General features: G+C 32.3%; 1 protein-coding gene across 1 annotated transcript in view; it reads left to right on the plus strand.

The window, feature by feature from the left end:
- LOC140051609 (uncharacterized) overlaps positions 1-6559 on the plus strand; it is a 45483-nt gene extending 38924 nt beyond the window's left edge. The window contains exons 26-32 of the mRNA XM_072096879.1: positions 1165-1264; positions 1517-1581; positions 2123-2257; positions 2695-2826; positions 4053-4213; positions 4667-4802; positions 4950-6559. Coding sequence (XP_071952980.1) covers positions 1165-1264; positions 1517-1581; positions 2123-2257; positions 2695-2826; positions 4053-4213; positions 4667-4802; positions 4950-5018 — 798 coding nt within the window. The 3' untranslated portion in view covers positions 5019-6559. The remainder of the gene's footprint in view (positions 1-1164; positions 1265-1516; positions 1582-2122; positions 2258-2694; positions 2827-4052; positions 4214-4666; positions 4803-4949) is intronic.
- Positions 6560-21778: the final 15219 nt, after the last annotated feature.

A 21778-nucleotide genomic window follows, 5' to 3' on the forward strand; every position in this document is an offset into this window, starting at 1 on the left:
GAGTAGTAGTGGGTTGGATGCGCATAATTTCGTTATATTAAGCATAACCGTCATGTTGCGTGAAGTTCAGTCATACTTTAGTACGTAAAATAAACTTGATAAAAAGGATCAGATCAATACTAATATCATTAAACCTCAAAATAACGAATTATCAATCTGGCTTTGCTTTTCTTTACAGTGCTGGTGTTGGCAGAACAGGTACCTATATTGTCATTGACGCCATGTTGGATATGATAATGACTGAAGAAGCTGTCGATATTCTTCAATACATAAAAGATATTCGAGAAGCTCGCATTAGTATGGTTCAGACTCCGGTAAGTTAAATATAAAAAAAACGCCTCTTACTTGTTTTACTTTTTGAATAACATAGGTCTAAGACCCAACCAATTCGTGGATATATCACAATGATTTAGTCTTGTCATGAAGGGCAATTTCATATTCAACTATCTTACAATCAAGTTTTAAATTTAAATGGAAGTAGTGGGCCGATTTAAAAAAGGTTGACCTAGCTGGGTAAAGTTGTTGTGTTTATGTTATCAGAAGACATACATTACACATTCCTTATAATTCATTTTCAGGAGCAGTATGTGTTCATTTACAGCGCCTTGTGTGAGTTTTATCTCAATGGTGTTGTACAATTCCATGTCTCCGAATTTACAAGTCGAATGAAAAAGTTGAAGCGTGTAAATCCTAAAACAAAGAAAACTTTCATTGAAGAAGAATTTGACGTAATTACTGTTTTTATATATTTTATTATTGTATGAATAGTTGTTTAAATTTCATCACATGGTCGTTTCTAAAATGTATTATTATTATAAAGTAGATAGATTGATCATTTAGATTAGAGAAAAATCAATCAAGAAGCAATTTTATTTCCCATTATTCATTCCTTGTATATGTTATTTTTATCCGTTATCGATGAACATAATTTAAAGAAGTGCAAATACTCCAAATAATCTCTTTCACATAACCAATACAAAATTGTAATTATATTTTGAACAGTATACGTTGCAACACCCGAACAACGGAAATAAAACGGCTCACTCTAAAAAAAAAAGTGGGCCTGATATCATCTTTGTGTATTTAAATAAATAATCTTGCATGACAATGTAACCATATTTACTACTGAATAAATAAGTTGTCTTTGATGTATGTACTAAACAGATGTTGGTTTCCGTAACACCACCGCCACCTCCAGAAGAAATGTTAAGTGGACGTCAAAAGCATACAATCAAGAAAAACCGATTTGGAAATGTGTTACCAGGTATGAAAATTGAGTACTCTGTTAGGAAAAAAACTTAAATTCACATTTATTTACTCATTCGTTTTCACCTTTGAATTTACCGAAAACTATATTTGTCCACAATGATGTATTTAAATGGCATTCTCATCACTTTGTTCAAATGCTGAACCTTTCTAACGTGCTATTTCATACTTGATTCCAAATATTCACAACTGTATTGGATTGGTTATGTTTGACAATGTTTGAATAATGTATTAAATCCTTATTTGATAGTCGATCGATCTAGAGTAATATTGAAAACAGAAAGCAACAATTACATCAATGCTTCATTCCTCAATGTAAGTTTTATTTACTATATCTTTATTGTCATTTTATTATTATGAACTTTGGTTATCAACATTTATTAGAGAAAAGAAAGTCATTGTACAAAATTTCAACATTTTATTGAATAATTATGTAAATAATTCAGACTATTTTTTTTAGTAATCAAATAGGAAGTAAAAAAAATACATATCATTATCATCAATATTAAACAATTATTAACCGTAACTTATCTTAAACCAAATGTTTTATTAAAAATATAAAATTATAAAAGAATAAACATTAAAATTGACATCGGTTTTTATTTTGTTATTAACTTACAAACATAAAAAGTTCCGTTCCCTTAAAACGATTCAAATCCTAAATTCTGAAATTGATATAGTTTGTATAGGCCTAATTGTTTGATGAATAATGCAAAATTATGAATATTATAATTTTGTTATGATTTTTTATAAATAATGAGTAATAAATTCGATAATAGTTAGAAGCTATACGTTTCATGTACTATAATAAAAATTGTATCAATCCATTCATTTTAATTCTAAATTATATACAAAGGGGTACAGAGTAAGTGATAGATTCATTGCTACCCAGATGCCAATGAAGGATACAGTGGATGATTTCTGGCGACTTGTTTACGATTGGAAAACATCTACTATTGTCATGTTGGACTCCTTAGATAATTCAGATATGGTTGGTACAATACCCATTAAACATTACAAATTATAATCTTACACACTGACACGTACTGACTGAAACTATCATTTAACTCTACTAAAACAACATAATTAGCTTAATCCCTAAACTAAAAGAGTCAACCAGTCAAAATGCATTTTAAAATATGGGTAAAAGTTTGAGACCGTTTGGGCATTGAGAAAATTCTAGTTTGTTAGCAGTTTCCATTTCATTTTCCTATCCAATAACGTATACAATACAAACTTTACTAAACCACACCTGGTTTTAGTAGATAATACACCAGATAAATCTGAAGTTTTTAAATATATTTATTTTATATTGTTTTATTCTATATTCCGTATATAATTTCAAACGCTTTTTTTAATTAGTTATTGATATATCGATGTATGTTGAATAATAAATAATATACCAGGTCAATTATAATTATTATTTAGACATGTGCACAGTATTGGCTTGAGGAAGGCAGCACAAAGACTGTTGGTAATCTGAAAATACAATTTCATTCAGAAGAACGTAGAAGCCAAAATATTATCATCAGAAAAATGTCCATATGTACAACTGACAGGGTAAAGAGTTAATATTTTTATATAATCCAATAAAATAAATAATCTATTTTTGTAGTATTAAAGATGTATTGTCCCCCAAAAACATTAAAAATGAAGATTAGTTAAATTGGACTTGGAATATGTTATTTTGTAGTTTTAATAAAGTTAATCACTTCCATAGAAAAAGAAAACAAAAAAATAATGTTTTCACTTGTAAAATGACAAAATAAATGGTTAAATTTAAGCAAAAATTCATTGGCTGGCAGCCAATTTGACCATTTTTTGCTTTTAAATTACATTTTTTACAGGTAAATACTTTTTTTTTTGATCAAATTTTTTTATCGAAGTGGATAACTATTATGTTACATTAAAATGTAACAAAAATTTGTTTAAGAAATATTTTTTCAGGGGGACAATACATCTTTAATTAACATAGAGGAACATAGAGTTTAAAATAATTTAAGTAAGATCCCAGCTAAAAATAATATGAGGAATCATCATTGCTGGCGTGAAACATGCGGTATTGTTACGTAATAAATTGAACAGACTGAGGCAGTATTAGGTACGGTATGCTCTTGAAAATAAAACGTTATAGGCATATTGATTGCAAACTTTCATGCTTATTTTGTATAGCACCATTGTCTTTAGTCTCGTCTGGACTGTAATAACTCGCTTCTGTACGGCCTACCAACTTCTTATCTGTCTCCTCTTCAACGAATCCAAAATTCCGCCGCAAGACTTATCACTGGCACTAAACGACATGAACATATTTCTCCTGTTTTACGTGACTTACACTGGTTGCCTGTTGATCAGCGCATTCGTTTTAAAATCCTGTTGCTGACATATAAGGCCATCAACGGATGTGCTCCAGCCTACATATGTGACATCATTACTCCGTCAACCAACTCTTCGCTTCGTTCATCCAGCAGACTTCTTCTAAAACCTGGACCCCGTTCCAGAACTCGGTTTTACGGTGATCGTGCTTTCGCTGTCGCAGCCCCAAAACTCTGGAACACTCTACCACTCGAAATACGCTCATCAAAATCTGTTTTTACATTTAAAACTAAACTCAAAACTCATCTTTTCAGAGAAGCATAATCGCACGCTACTACTTGCACTGATCTTGGAAAACACAGCGCTTTGAAACCTTTGTCTCTTGCGCTTTATAAATGTTATTTATTATTATTATTATTTATTTAGAAAATTCATATTGTAGGCTATATAGCTTCTTTTTCCCATTCCTTCAGAAATCTTCATCTTTCACTGTGACGCAATACCAAGTTACGGATTGGCCAGTTGACCAAGACACTCCCGAGCAGTTGGAAACATTGTTGCAGGTGTATGAAATGGTTCAGTCCTCGCACACCTCTGTTAGAAACAGAGCAAATCCTATTGTAGTTCATTGCATGTAAGTACAAGCAACGAAAATAGCCATTAAACGGTGTTTTATTATATTTACGGGACAGTTTGGGCCATTTGCAAATGTGGTCCACAGAATACAGTTATTATGTTGACAGAATAGATTGCGTCAAAATAATTGATTATTTCATCAAAAAACTACATTCTGTTCAATCAATTTTCCCAATAAAATAATGTCATGTCCCTACTCGCGCCCCGTACATAGGCGCTCTGGCATACTATTTAAACAGTAATATGTATCAGCTGTAAATGAATAGCATAATAGCAACCACCTTGTCAAGCCCAAATTAATGGAAGAACGTTTTACTTACTTAGACTTAAAAGGTAATTATTTGAGTATTTTTACCATTAATAATAGAATAATTATAATCTAAATATTAAATGATTTCTTGGAATTTTAACTGCACAGTATTTTTAAGAATCAAGTATTGAATTTGTATAGAAATGGTATTGGGCGAACTGGAGTTTATTGTACAATCACAGAAGCATTGGATAAAATGAAACAGGATGACGTCATCGATATTTTCCAATGCGTTAAACGGCTTCGTGGAAATCGGCCAGGATTGGTTACAAATGTGGTAAGTAAACGAACTAACAATGATTGATATATAACAATAATCAATAATAAGTGAATTTGCTTCCCCTAAAGTACCTAATACTGGCAAAACAGTTGTTTCCAGTCTATAATATGAACGTCTTTCTTACAAAATGTTCTGTCATTGCAGGAACAATACGAAATGTGTTATGATCTAGTGGAGGCCTACCTTCACCGATTCGCAACGTATTCAAACTGATGACGTTACACTACCAAGTTCATATCTTACCGGTCTTTTTATATACACAATCATTGTTTTAATATATATATATTTAGGCAAATTGGATAACCATAAGCGAATTCATTCACTATCTTTCTTAAAGGTGATAATCCCGTTCACAAGACAAACATATACACAAGATGGAGTGGAGTTGTAATTTTGTCCTTAGAAAATATCCTGACTTGACAGGACTTGAACCCAGGACTCTTGAATTGGTAGCCCATTATCATAACCACCAAGCCACAACTCCAATAACTAATTACAAAAAATCCTTCCTGTTTTAAATTACACCACTGCTACCGGATTTCATTTTCATTTGTTGTTATTATTATACATTAATTATGCAGCCATTTTACTCAGCTTTGCTCTCAGCAATATATTATTCAGTACAATATTATGCTTACATACAACATACTAATCGTATTATTTTTTTTTAGAGGCCTTTATAACATACCTGGTTGTATTCTTGGAATGTTATTGGTCAATCACGTGTCATTTGGAATTAACCCTAACTAATGAAAAAGTAATATAATGGTGATAATGAACGTGCAATGCACGTTCAGCTGCTTATTGTAAACTTTGTCTATATAACTATTCTACTCCGCGTCTAGAGTTGAGAGACTTCCTTTTTTAATGGCCTAGCTCCCCGTCCTAGCATTCGTACAATGATTTACGATAAATAAATTGAATGCGTAGGTGTGTTATAAAACAAATAATAAATATCCAACTCATAGGCCTAAACATTTATTATTTGTATAATATGTTATATTTGAAAACTAACCAGTTGTATATATTTATCTTCCTGTTTCTTTACTTCGGTAACAACATGAAACTTTTTGCCAATTTCCATTTAATTATAGTATATAATAGTAATATTACGTAGTATTGTAAATAATTATTATGATGCCTTAACGAAACAGTAACAAACCTCAAATTTCGAATCAGGTGTCAAGGAATATTTTGAGTAATGAGAAAAATTTATGTTTATTCTTTCTTCATTATGTAATACCAGATGAAACATAGTCAACTACATAGTCAATACACGCAATTCGAATGATTATCTTTTACTTAAATATACAAATAATTTGATCAAGAACTCTATTAAATACCATGGAGCTAAATTATGGAATTCAATCCATGTAGATTTTAAAACTACAAGCGCATCTATAACTTCAAATTTAAATTAGTATACAAGAACTATTTACTTTCTAGATATGATGAACGTTAAATATATATTTCATAAAACCAGTTAAGATCGGATAAATAGAATGTGTAGCTTTGTTTTCTTTTGTATATTATTAGTTTATGTAGTTTTCTTTTTCGTATTTAATGTTATATCTTGGGGTGGGTCGAACTTAAAGTCTTTCTGATTTATATGGCTCTCCTACCACATGACAGAATACTTTATATTGTATTTATATACAATGCTATGAATTAACAAACTAGTTTAACAATAGGTCATTGTATATTATCATGTATGTTATATTGTGGAAATTAAATTTAAATTGAACGTCATCAGACATTATCATGACATTGTTAATTGTTACATAAACGTATTGAAAGCTTATGGTATGTTGGATCTGTATGTGCTACTAGTCTATGCATGTACTTGAAGTAATTCTTGATTTTAGTGTGTGTGTAATATGGAAATCAAATGTGAAATCTTATGTCTTAGTTTTTTCTCAAAACATTGCGATTGTTCAATTCTTCTCTTCCATCTTCATCGATGTTGTTCGCATTGGACTTGAATCAATTCTATTGTTTTTTTCTCCCTACCCATTCCTTTTTTTTTTGAAAAAATTGATAGACTGGTGTTTATTACTAGGCCTAATGCTAAACGAAGATTATACTTCTTCCTTTCTCAAAATGATTCACTGCTAAACGTGATAATTCAGATGATTGGTAAAGAAGTTTTGATTTCTTTAAAACGACTTTATTCATTATATTTCATTTTTTGTCCCAAATTTGATCACAATTCTTCATATTTTGATTGTGTGTTGCCTTTTATTCAAAAGGGTCACACAACCACGTAATTAAAAATAGGGATATAATTACATTATTAATAAATAACTCATTAAGGAATGAATTTAAATAAATAGAAAGAACAAGGAGAGATGGAATCAAATAGAAACAAACACTGTTTCAGGAAGTATAACTTTTAAAAGGTATCTTTTGGTATTTGATTTACATCATGTTTATTTTATGTATTATGTATGAGCTAAAACATTACCTACTTCAAGTGATATACTACATTAATACAGGAACTACATAAAACAATATAGATAATTGATGATAACGTAAGTACTTTTCAAAAATATATTAAAACAAGATAACATAGTAAATATAAAACATTTGTATATAGAAAGATAGTTAAACAAAAAGTGGACTACTTTAGATAGATGAGTATCGTCAAATATCACTTAACATTCATTCATTAACAGTACAACAATGCTTCTGAGTAGTAGTGTAAACTTAGTATGCAAATTTTGGAAATGTAATCGTTTATGTTATTATGATCATATGTTGAACTTTTATCAATAGAATAATATGGTAAAAATGGGTTTAAGTAAACTTATTTTTAACTTCTTTTAAAACTTTTTTACCTCAAGGACTCCAATGGAAAAAACATGAGTTATTGGTTTTCTTGGACGATCCTGATCGAAATCACGTTTTTATCACCCTTTTTTCATCTCTTTTATGATTTTTTTATGGCTTTTTAAATATTTTAAAAATATTTTAAACATTGATTTTATACGGTTTTAAATGTTTTAAAATATTCTTATAATTGTTTTATATGTTGTTTTTTATACTATTTTATTCATGAACCTTTTTACTTGTTTTATGTGATTTTGATTAAATAAATGAATGAATGAATGAATGAAAGTAATAATTTCATGAATATAATGAACCAGATTAAGCAAAAGGGAACATTATACAGAAATTGAATTGTTATATGTCATATTCGTTACGATTTACCGCACTGATACCTTTTATAATTGTATCAGAAGTAGGCCTGATGTTTCAAACTTTCAAAGTAATATTGAATGATTGATGTTTATCATTTGATTGTGTAACATACTGTTGTTGTATAAGTACCCTCCATCCACCTTTTTTCACATTACAGTTTCATGTACAACATCAGATAAAGGACGAGTTTTGTTTTGACATGAAGATAAAAAAAACAGCAATCCTAGCCTATTAAATAATACAAAGTGAAACTTTCAAATTATTATTGATTTGATTGATGTTTATCATTTGATTGTCAACATACTGTTGTATAAGTACTTCCATCCTCTTTTATTCACATTATACTTCGACGTCGGGTAACGGACGATTTTTTAGTTGACATGACGCTAAGCTATGTAAGTAGACTATTCTTAATCTTATCAAAATGAGGTTATGTTTCAGAAATTTTCTTAACAGGCCCACTAACCATAACCAAATAATTTGTGAATTCACATCAGTAGGTTTCTTCTCTGTGTTGTCTTCGATTGGTATAATTAAGCCAATTTTGATTACACAACCGAGTTAATGTACTTTCTTATATTCCGTTTTAGCATACGTACTTTTGGATAACGAACGTATTTTCTGTATCTTAACTTTTATAAAATGTCAGCATTACTTTTTACTTTAAACTTCCTCTTAAAAGGAGAAATAAGGAATAATATGCATCGTTCAAAGTCAATTTTTAATCAAATGGTTAAATTAATAATGATGTGCAAAGTGAGGAAAGAAACACAGACAAATTATAATTCATCGCCTATTTCTTTTTAACAGAAAATCATGATCGTTAGAATTGTAATTTTGATGCACGTTATATGTTCCTGTTTGGGTAGGTTATAATGTCAAATTAATTAACTTTTATGATTTTTTTCCCTATAAAATAAATAAATACATTGCTATAATCGCTTCAATACAATGTTTTTGTTCAGCTGAAATAAAAATAAACATTTAACTTCATGATTCCAACATGACGTAATAATAATACTATTTTTATTCTGTCATGTTATGTATATAATGTCTAATCCGAATGTAGACTATATAATTAGGTGTAAGTAGGTAAGTTAATTTTTTTTATTAATAATTATTTATATAGTCTAAAAAAATTATGATCGGATCGTCTAGAGGATGATGGTGATCACGTTAGCCATCAAATTATTTTTTTAAATATAATTGGGCCAATTGTTTTCATTATTTTATTGCATTTGATATTGATCAGTACATATACAATTATTTTATTTATTATTATTATTTACTGTCTCAGGAACAAGTGGCTATATAACCGTTTTGAACTTATATCCGCAAAGCAATACTGACCACAAATACCAATGTTACACTCCTAAAGAATTCCCTGATGGTAGTAGCTTGAGTTTTGGTAGATCATTTGCAATAAGAAAAGATGAAGATTTGAAAGAAACGCAATGGAACGGAGTGCCGCGTGTGAAAAATAAATATGTTATAGATGATCCACCGGTAGGCATGGGAGTATACTACTGCAAGGCAATTGAAAATAATATCATCACAATCGTTCAAACTACAAAAATAAGAAATGATGGTAAGTCAATCCTTCAGTAACATTTAGTTCTGTAGACAGTACATTAGATAAGCAGTTCAAAATTGTTAGCATTAACATTGAATTGTATAGTTATATAATAATTGTAATAGTAATACATATTATATAATGCTAAATTTAAACCCAATTGTTTTGTCTCCTAGCCCTAATTATTAATGACCATGGAAAAATGTGTAATTATTTTGAATTTAATAAATTATACATACATTTCATCCTAATACACATCTGTGTATAACTAAAGTGGCGTATGGAAATTGGTTGCTTAAAGTGTTCTCCAACAATAATTAAAAGTTGTGCGCCGAGTGAATGGGATAGAATAATCAATTGAAGTGCAATAGCTCGAAATATTAGTGACATGCACTTTAAAAATGCATCAATCTTGTAACTGATCTACCATCAGAAAATATACATCCTTTGTACATTATGGTAAACTATAACAAGAGTTGATTGATAACACAATTCAATATTTTACAGTGATCCTTTAATAATTTTCTTGAAAGAATAATTGACACTACTAAAAAATTTAAGCAATTTTTAAAATTAAATATCTGTAAAGTAATAAATAAACTGTCTTATTGTTTTAACAGCCTTAATAACGCCAACACATTCTAAAAACACAGTAACTGTAAATGTTTGGGAAAATGTCACAATTGGATTCAACACTAATTTAACAAGTGATTTAGTGTGGAGGAAAAATGGCTCTACACAATTAATGATTGGAATGGAAAAGAGCATGACCTTTGACCCAGTAGAGACCAGTGATGCTGGAGTTTACGAGATGTATGAGGATGGTAACCGGAATGATAAAAGACATGCATTTATCAAGTTGATAGTACGAGGTAAATACAATTATCGCCTTAGTTTGAAGTCAACCAAGGATTAAAAAAAACCAATATGTTTTATTATACTATCAGTACCATAATATATCAATCAATCAATCGTTCGATTTATATAGCGCCATTCCAACATTCATTGCTCATGGCGCTGTAGAAAAAATCAGAAAAGGTGAGTTTTGAGTAGTGACTTAAAGTGACTCAATAACGATGTGTGTTATATATATAACCTACTAATCCTCAGTTAAAAATAATTGACAAGTACAATCATAAAATAGGCAAATTAATATAAAAATATGTATAATATAATGTTCAGTTCTTTTAAATCGATGTGCTATGTTTAGTTTAATTTAAAGTTTTTATCCCTTTTTTTGTAATCATATTTTGGTGATTTTACATAATTGCTACTAGAAAAAATAAATGTGTCACCCAACGAAAGAGAAATAGAAATGTACAGCGAAAAAAACAAAACTCTAGATATTAAACTATTCATATTTACGATGTCCATCTTCCATCTCACCTACGGAAATGGTAACACAGAGAGACTTTATTTTCTATCCCCATTTGTTTTTAAATTCATAATGTAGTAGAGTATAAGTATAGTATGGAATTTCGTTTGATAGGGTGTCCACGTCATAAATGGGATCCACCTGATTGTACTGGTGACTGTGAATACTGCTATAATGGAGGTGTTTGTGATGATAAAACAGGATTATGTATCTGTGCACCTGGATTTATGGGATCAACATGTGAATATGGTAAGAATTTTGAACATCTAGATAGATAGACACACCGCTCGTGTCGAGTTTACACCGCTCATTATATCGATAACTTCCAGTTCCAATATATCTGAATGTAATGCTTATTTGTACTGCATTTAAACTTTGAATGGAATTTTATACATGTATACATGTATTATGTGAATGAACTTCTCCGACGACAGACGCCACACATTGATTGACCTGACATAGGTTGGTTAATGGTCATCGAAATCTAAAGCTCCTTGAGATAATAAGTCACACATAAAGTAATATTTAAAGTAATACGTCCGAGAGTTAGTACAGGTCATTAGGATGCTCTCTTTCTTCTTTTTCTGGTACGAATTTGCTATTCTCCGTGCCTCCTCGCCTATTACACAACATGGCAACTCCAGGTGATATTAAACATTAGGTCAATTCCACAATTTTTTTGTTATTTTTAAAATTGTCAACTGTTAGCAATCTTAATATGTTTACGTGGTAAGAAAAATTATTTCCATTAAAAAAAATGATATTTAGAAAACTTAAAAAATAAATCAATATGAGGTTTAATTAAATTCTATAACAGACAACTAAATACATGTCATTTCTTTTTAGAATTAAAGAACTAAATATATTGTTAGAGATTTTGTTTTAAAAAATAGAATTAATCCACATAGAAATATTAGGGAGGGGCCAACAGAAGTATTAATAATTTTATCGGGTTGTTACCAAAAAACAACATTTTTTTAAATCTAATTAAGAACAATTACAATATTTTCCAAACTATTAAAAAATATAGCTTTACATACACTTCATTCATTCTGCTTTTATTCAATATTTCTCTTTGCAGAATATATAAAATAAAACTGAATTGCGAGAGATTTACATATAAAATTGGTACAAGCTTTCAAACATCAAAATTTACAACATTAAAAAGTTAAAAAGTTTAAAAAAAATATTTTTAAAAAGGAGATATTACACATGGAAGAAACTGATGAAAGTACTTATTACTTATTATTATTATTATTATTATTGTTGTGTTTATTTTGGTTTATTAATGAGTCTACACAGTGCTGGGAAACATGAGTTGTTGAATCTTTTAGTATTGCCATATATTTCACTTTGCTTCTTAGCATTCCTAAGTATCCTGCCACACGTTTTGCCTCTCAATTTAGGAAGTGCGTTAGGGACGATTTTGTTAAGATTTTTAGCAAAATCAAAAAGAATATCTTCTCTTCTTTGATCTAAAAATTTAAGATTAGTTTAATTGCTTGATCATAGGATGCATATTTTTGTCCGAGAATTATTCTACATGCGCGTTTCTGTATAGATTCAAGCTCCATGGACTGTGCTATGGTTAAGGCAGAGTGCCATACCGGACACGCATCAGTTACAGGTCTTATGTGGCTAATATACATTTGACGCAGATGGTTACAAGGCATTCCAAATCTTTTTAAACATGTCAACATATGTAATCTGTTACTGGCTCTATTAACAACATCGTGGATATGCATATTCCATTTCAGATCATTAGTGATCTGAACCCCAAGTAACTTTAAACATTCAACATTGGTTATTTTTATATTATTTATCGTAAATGATTTAACAATGGGTTGAGATTTGGCAAAAGAAATGTTCATAAAGTTAGTTTTTTCAATATTAATTATCATATTATCGTCTTTGGTCCATTGTGATAGTTCGTTTAATTGATCTTGAACATTAGGCGGGGTTTTCTTGTTGTGAACTTCACATATTGAAAAATCATCTACATACTTCCACCGATTTGGGAAGTCTCTAAGCGAATTGTTAACCATTACTTGGAAAATTAAGGGACCCAGTTTCGTCCCCTGAGGAACTCCGCAAGTTATTCCTTGCCAGTTTGAAAAACCGCCATTGAGTTTCACTCTCTGTTTACGTTCGCTCAGAAAATCACAAATCCACGGCATCAATTCAGGTTGAACTCCAATATCAATTAACTTCTTGACAGCGATTGTATGATCAATTAGGTCAAACGCTTTACGAAAATCAACTGCAATAACCGTTGCTTCGTGTCCAGGTTTATCAAGACCTTGAAGTAAATAGTGTAACATGCTAGTAAGATAGTGACTTGTAGACGCTCCTGTGCGATTTCCAAATTGCATTTCGTCTAATTTAGGCGCGATCTTGGGTTTTATCCATGACGAGAAAAAGTGTTCTAGCATGCGTACAAAAATTGGTGTAATGGATATGGGTCTGATTTGAGTTAAGTTAACCGGTCCTTTCACTTTAGGAAGTGGGGTTATGGTCGCCTCTTTCCACTTGCGCGGGACTATGCCTTGCGAGAGTGATGCGTTGTAGATGTCAACTAACGGTGATGCAATTTCAAATGCGAATTCTTTGATGACGCGAGGCGGTAGATCACCCGGGGCAACTGATTTGTTGCAGTTTATTTTCTGAAGCTGATGATACACCTGCCAGAAGTTGAGTGTCGGTGCATAGCCACAAGGAAGGTATGATGGTAGACTATTAGTTTGTAGGGGTTCAATCTTCTGGCATATATTCGCCAGGTAGTTATTTATTAGTTCGCAAATTTTAAGCGGATCGGTTTCTTCAGTTTCTAGATTCAACACCGATTTCTTTTTATTCGTACCGCATATTTGGTTAACTTTTTGGAACCACTGCTTTGCGTTAGTGTTTTGCAGATTGTTAACTTCGTATTTGTAGTATTTAATCTTTGCTTGTTTGATTTCCCAAATTACTTGGTTTCTAAGTGTACGGAAATGGCGGGACATTTTTTCATATTTATGAAAGCTAATTTGTCTCTCCTCTTACAAAGTCCTTTTATTTTTGGTGTGATCCATGGTTTGTCATTTGAATGAACTTTAATTCTGCGCTTTGGGAAACAACGTTCGTATGCCAGACATAATGTTGATTCGAAAATATTTACTTTTTCATCAAGGTCGTCGGTTTCCAGTATTTCATGCCAATCTTGTGATGTTATCCATTGACCAAATCTATTGCAAGCAGATTCGCTAAAAGGCCGGAAAGACTTAATAACATTGCGGCCCTTAATGCAGACGAATCCAGGTTTTGGTTTCCATAAAATCGAATTATGGTCACTACGACCAAAGGGTGCATGAACAACCGGTTCTTCGTAATGTTGATAAAAGTTAGTTATAAGCAAGTCCAGAATATTACCACTGTTGTCCCTAGTTGAAGTTTTGACAACTTGTCGAAGACCAGTTGACGAGCAAAATTGTTTAACTTTCGCGCGGGCTTCGTTAAAATCACCGCTAATGAGAATCGCCGCTGACGGTGATGATGTTCTAATGCTGTCAACGGATTCTCTTAAATAACGAAGAAGTGTTGTTTGTGTACTAACTGGTTGTCCAGGGCTGTAATAAATAATACACAAATGTAAGGATGACATGATCCGTGGCGTTTTTGATGGCGATACTTTAATCCACATACCTTCCAGAACATCTGGAATAGGAATAGGATTGATTGTGCGAGCTTTGATAGTATCCTTAATTAGTGCAGCTACGCCACCCCCTATACGATCACTCCGTCCACTACTAAAACAAAAGTATCCGTCGATATCAATTTTGTGTTCGTTTTCTTTATTAGTCCATGATTCACTAAACAGGCCAATGTCAATATGTTTATCTTCCAAATACATAGACATTTCATCAATCTTATTCATTATAGACCTTATAAGGTTACTTTTTAAAAAACCTTATTTTTACATTTTTATATGATATTAAAAAGCGTCTGGTTGTTACCGAGTTGGTCACGGACATGTCAGTCTGTGACCAGTGTTATTACAGTAAGCTAAAGTCAGCATTTTAACAGTAAAGTTTATTTCAATATGCTTTGAAATCAATAATCAAAATATAGTATATAGTTAAAAAAAATTGAATTAATCAACATAGAAATATTAAGGAGGAGCCAACATAATAACTACTAATCAAAATAATAATAATAATAATAATAATAAGATTTTTATAGCGCACATACCACTCCAGAGTGCTCAAGGCGCATTTAAAAATAAAAAAGAAATAAATCATACAAATTCCTGGCAAATAAAATGCAATTTCTTTGGAGGGTCCCCATCCGTTGTCATTCTGTCGCGGTCCCGGACCCCTACCTAGGTGACCAAACAAAGGAGCAGGATACACATTTGCCTTGCCACAGACGACCGGGTGCTCAGAGACAACAACCAAGACAGAGGCACCCCAAAGAGAATGCTGGCCAGGAAAAGGTATAAAAAACAATTCTAAGTCTAAACAACTTTAAGAAAACTCATGATTTCCATATGCCTTAATGAATAAATGTGTTTTTAATAATTTTTTAAAAGTATCAACAGTTTTGCAAAATCTTATAGAGCTCGGTAGAGCATTCCACAGACGAGGAGCAGTAACAGAGAATGCTCTGTCACCCCATGAGTGGTGAGACCTAGGCTGATGTAGAAGCAGCGAGTCACTAGAGCGCAGATTACGTCCGGGAACATACAGCCTAAGCATGTCAGAAATATATTCAGGAGCCATGCCATTTATAGACTTAAAAACAAAGAGTAATATTTTAAAAACAATGCGGTACCTAACAGGGAGCCAATGCAATATTTCCAAAGTATTTGATATGTGTCCATATCTTGGTAATTTTTTAACAACTCGTGCCGCTGTATTTTGAATCAGTTGGAGCCTGTGGAGTTGTTTTTGTGGTAGCCCGTATAGCAAAGAGTTTCCCATATCTAGTCGTGAAGTGACAAAAGCATGAACAAGTTGTTTAGCTGCTGTCTCATTTATAAACTTACGAACCCTTCGAATGTTTTGCAAGTGAAAAGACGACGCAGAAATAGTTTTTGAGATATGAGAAATCATAGTCATACCCACATCCATTTCAACCCCAAGATTTCTAACCTGCATAGCCGGGTCAATTTGGGTTTCACCAATGTGAATAAAGCTTGGTGGCAGTTTTTCCAACTGCTGTTTTGATCCAAAGAGAACAAATTCTGTTTTTTCATCATTTAATTTAAGAAAGTTGTTTTTCATCCAGACACGCAATTCATAGATACAATGTTGGAGCAATTCCAAAGAAATGTCACTGTGTTTCATAGTAGGTTTAAAAGAAATATAAATCTGAGTATCATCAGCATAAACATGATAGCACAGATCATATTTACTTATGATATCCCGTATCGGGTGTAAATAAATAGTAAACCATTGCGGCCCAAGAACAGATCCTTGTGGTACCGAAAAGTTTAGAAAAGAAGCTTTTGAAATAGCATCACCAATACATACGTGTTGAGGTCGTTTTTCCAAATATGACCGACACCAATCAAGTGCATTTCCTTCAATACCAATATAGGTACTGAGTCTATTTAGCAACACAGAATGATCAACCGTATCAAATGCTGCACTTAAATCTAATAATACTAGAGCAGTTAGCTTTCCATCATCCATCCCACGTAGGATGTCATTATTTACACGAAGTAATGCCGTTTCAGTACTGTGATGCGCTTTGTAGGCAGATTGATACGGATCAAGTAGGCCATGTTTTTGTACATGCGACAAAATCCGTTTAGAAACAACCTTCTCAATTATTTTTTCTAAAAAACTAAGATTCGAGATAGGTCTGTAGTTTTTCAGAATCTCGGGATCTAGACCTGTTTTTTTCAATGTGGGTCGAACATGGGTGACTTTTAGAGACTCTGGGAAAGAACCACTTTCAAGAGACTTATTAACAATATGTGTGATTAATGGAATAAATGCAGAAGTACATTTCTTAATCAGTGAAGTTGGTACCGGGTCAAGTGCACATGATTTAGAAGGAGAATTTTTGACAATTTTTAAAATTTCCTCATCACTTGCAGGTTCGAACTGAGAAAACCGTATAGACCTAGTTAAACCATAAGATATATTACATTTATCAGAAGCAGTTATAACTTCGCCAGTATTTTCATTTTCTAGTGAATCACGAATTGATTTAATTTTATTTACAAAAAACACAGAAAATCTTTCAGCAAGAGCTTCATCGGAGACAGACGAAGGAAGGACCGATGACTTGGAGTGATGTAAAAGTTTATTTACTATATTGAAAAGTTTCTTTTGATCACCTGTGCAGTCACTAACCAGACTAGAGTAATACCGCGTCTTGGCCTTTTCAATCAGTCCATTTACAACGCATCTTTGAACACAGTATTCCTGTCTATCCTTAAGAAGCTTTGATTTCATCCATTTACGTTCAAGTTGACGACGTACTTTCCTTTCAGATCGAATTTCATCGGTATACCACGGTTTAGCTTCCTTTTGCCTAATTGTTTTGTTCTGAACTGGCGCATGTAAATCAAGTACAGCTCTGAGATCAGAATAGCTTTCTACACTGTCTTCAAGAATTACACTTACATCAGTTATATTAGACACACAGGCTTTAATGTCATTTGTGAATTTATCAATATCAATTTGTTTTAGGTTGCGACTTTTTCTTACAGTTTTGTGTGTTGTGGGCCGTTTAAGATCAAACTTGCAAAATATGGCAAAATGATCCGACAGGCCAGGGTGTATCTTTACATCCGAGAGAAGTAGATCATCTCTAGTGATGATAAGGTCGAGGCAGTGCCCACTACAGTGTGTGGGTTCATTTATATGCTGCTGGAGACCAAACGATCTAAGCAGTGTTTTAAATCTATCCGCTGCCACATTTTTTTTATTATCCATATGGATATTAAAGTCTCCGCAGAAAACAATTTCAGACGAAAAGAGAATAAAGTCAAACAACATTTTTTCAAAATCATTTAGGAACTCTGTAACAGACAAGGTTGGTGGTCGATATATGTTAACTAAACGAAGAGATTTCGAGTTAGACGTAATATGCACATGTATAGCCTCAAATGATGCATATGTATGTACATCCGTTTTCAAGTTAACAACTAAGCTTGACTTAGACATAATTCCAACACCACCCCCAGTTTTGTCCACCCTAGGGACATGCACAAAGCGATATCCTAGTGGAGTTAAATCTCCAATCACAAGATCATCATCTGGTCTTAACCAGGTTTCAGACACCGCCACTACATCTAGATTATAGCTAACAACTAAGTCCACAAATTCATCACACTTGTTACGCAGTGAACGTGCATTTAGAACGCCAAAATTAAGATGTTCTTTTTCTATAGACCTATGCTTTCCTGTGGATTTAGTACTCGTCTCACCATTTCCAGATACTTGCTCCACTCCTTTTCTTGAGGCTTTGCGTTGCGTGGATCGAGCATTAAGTACACATAATTTTAATTTAGAAAAATGAGTACTTATGGCGCTGTGTCCTTTTGCAGTCGGCGGACTGTGTCCAGGTACTGACTCCACTCTTGGTGTATTTGGTCTCTGTGGGGTTTTATTTGTAGAAATTGATGATTCTCCAATGGACGATTTGCTTCCGTTTGTCGTTGATACATATTCGCACGATGAAAAATCGACGACTGTGGCTTGTGTATGTCAGGCACAGGTACAGACAAAGATTCGTCGCACGAATTTCCATTGATGTGGTTTATAACATTTTTGGCAAATGACCCAACTCCAATTTGGTTTAGGTGAGTTCCATCCGAAGACAGGTGTTTTGACATGATACAACTATTGTCAATAAAGCCCCAATTTCGCTGTCTAGCAACTGCTCGTATCTTGTCATTGGCATCGTTTATACGCTTAGATTCTGTAAGAGATTCATGTTTTCGATGAATTATCGAGGAGATTGTTACTCTTCTCGGTTGTAAAGATTCTCCGAGAGATGATATTTTTACTGCAATAGTGGCTGGGTCATCTGAGGAGTTATTAGTTCCCGCGTGTAGAATAATTCTATCCACATTATGTTCTGTTGACAGTACTGCTGCCTTGTGTGCAATGTCATCAATTTTCGCGCCTCTCATTGTCTGACAGATTACGTTCAGATTTGTTGACCTGCTAAGTCGTTTTGGTTTAAACTGTTTTATCATCGAATCTCCAATAATCAAGATTTTTTTATCTAAAGCTGTATCAGGGTGTATCTGTTTGTGTTTGTTTCTATATTGGCTTAGTTGATCCTGGTATGCAGCAGACGCAGATGATTTTGATTTGGTCAGTTTTGAAGGAGTAGAAGATGGCTGCCTGTTGGTAAGCTCCTCAAACAGATTATCAATCAATTGTTCAGTTTGTGTAATAGAATCGTTTGTGTTAGAAGAAACTTTCCTTGTTTGCGTTGTCGTAGAACTTGTGTGACTTTCCATTATTTGTTTTCTCGTCCTACGTTGTAGTTCAAAATCTGAGGTGTCGATGGCAATTTGCGTTCTTTTTAGTTCATATATTTCGTCTTTAGCTATGGATAAGCTACGCTCCGTTTCTGTAACTTGTTGACGTAATGTCTTTATTTGTTCTTCCTTGTTCATTGTCCGTTTTTCCCATAACCTCCAAGACTCAAAGTCAAGTTTCAGATTTTTGTTTTCCTTCTCCAATTTTTTCATTCTTTCATTAGATTTGTCGATATCAGCTCTAATTTTAGAAATGTCATCATTTTTTTTGGGACAGTGTATTTTTAGACGCCTTTGTTTCAGAGACTCAACCTCAGATTTTAGTGATTTGTTTTCTGTTCTGAGATTTTCATTTTCTGTTCTTACAATTTGTAGCTTAAGCTCATAGTTTTCTTCCATATAGTTGACAATAATATTGTTAAACCTTTTATCAAAGGTTCCAGGATGTTGCTCATTTATTGAAGGGAATTCATCGCAGATTCTCAATAAGGTTGGCGGAGAACAAGCAGTTTGTGAGTTTGGCTTAGAATCCATTTTTGTTAGTGTTGGGGGAGAATCAGATATGTCGATCCTCTCCATTTCTTTTTCCATATGTATACCATTTGTATTAGCTTGGCATTTGTATATCTTCTTTTTTTCGTTTTTCTTTTTCTGTTTCTTATCAGCCATCGCCTAGTCGTATCAAAAAGCTATTGTAAACCGAGAGTCGATCAAGCGTGAAGACCAAAAACAAAAGAAAACAAAAGATCTTGACAGTCCTTTCAGTGTTGCGTAATAGCTTGCACTGGGCGGCGATTCCTTTGATCTGACAAAAGGCGCTAAAAATACGTATCAATCTTCTCAGTAAAATCAGTCTAAATTTGTAAAAACAGCTAACAGAGATATTAATTAAACTTTGATATTTCTTGTAACTAAGGTCGAGATCTTCACGATCGTTGATAAGTTGATTCTTTACAAAAAAGTTTAATGTCAAATATTAAAGTAGACGGAAATTATAGAATGGTCGATTTAATTTATTTGAGTAACCTACTATACGATCGTTTTTCGTGGGGGACCAACGTAACGGCTTAGCGTTACAATACACTGACTGGAGCCTACCTGATGATCAATTTGAAAAACCAAGTTTCAACACAGATTTCAACTCTGATGCAGGTTTATTTAAGTTCAGCAGTTTTCGTATGTCTTCAGTGCTATCTATATTAAAAATCCGTTGATTAAGAACTGAGATTTTTCGATGTTTTTAGAGCAGCAGAATTAGAAAATTTTAAAAACCAACCGTTGTTTCACGCCCTCAAAATATATAACAAAAGACAAACTTCCTGGGAATGTTTTCTAATGATTTACTGCAAATACGCAAAAAACATAAGACAATTACTATAGATTTTGACGACGCCTACAACTTAACACTAATTATTATTGGTCTAATACATCAGGTGATTATTAATAGTCAGTAACTTTGTGTTGTTTAAGGTAGTAATTCAGTCTGTTACTATCGGTCTGTTACCAGACCCAAGTTTGTAAATTTTGATCCACCAACACAAAGAAGCAATTTAAAATATTTTTTTTTATATCATTAATTCCTGATACATTATTTCACGTAATGAGATTGGTCAAATATTTCCAATAGAATTGCAAAAAGTAAATATTGGTAAAATCGTTGTGTTTTTTTTTGTCGGGCTGTTACCATTCATATTAATATCAATATTTCATTTTTTACTATAGATATTGATTTTTTGAAGATTTGTTTGTGTTTGGAATCAAGAATAAACTTACCTCAAAGTTTAGATTTATACTTCTTTATTATAATATTTAAACCCTTTTAAACTGATATGCATAAAAAAAAATGTCAGTGTGTTACCCTGGAATTGTCCAATAATTTAATGGTAGTTTAGTCGCTTTTAAAGTTGAAACCTTGATTTGACACACTCAGTAGGGTATTGTTTTATTTTTGTTAGGAAATATCATATTTTCTCCCCGACATATCTTTATGCCCGTTTGCATTACGTGTCATTCAAAATTAATTTTAATAATAAAAATATTAATCAAACATAACAGTTTTAAATAGCGCCATTATAACTATAAAAAGAAAGAAAAATAATACGATATTTTTTAACACCATTAGACAGGGTGAACAAATTCATGACCGGTGCGCTTAACAACATCTAAACATGATACAAGTTAAATTGAACAAAACAACAATTGATGCAAAACAAACAGATCGTAAAAATATAAAAATAATACTAGGTCTAATTAATGTTTTAATAGAACAGAAACCCGCAATAATCAATAAGAGGAGCACAGCCATATAATTTATATGAAAACCATAAACAAATTGTGAA

This window comes from Antedon mediterranea, chromosome 6 (genome assembly GCF_964355755.1).
Source record: "Antedon mediterranea chromosome 6, ecAntMedi1.1, whole genome shotgun sequence".
In the NCBI taxonomy this organism is placed as follows: Eukaryota; Metazoa; Echinodermata; class Crinoidea; order Comatulida; family Antedonidae; genus Antedon; species Antedon mediterranea.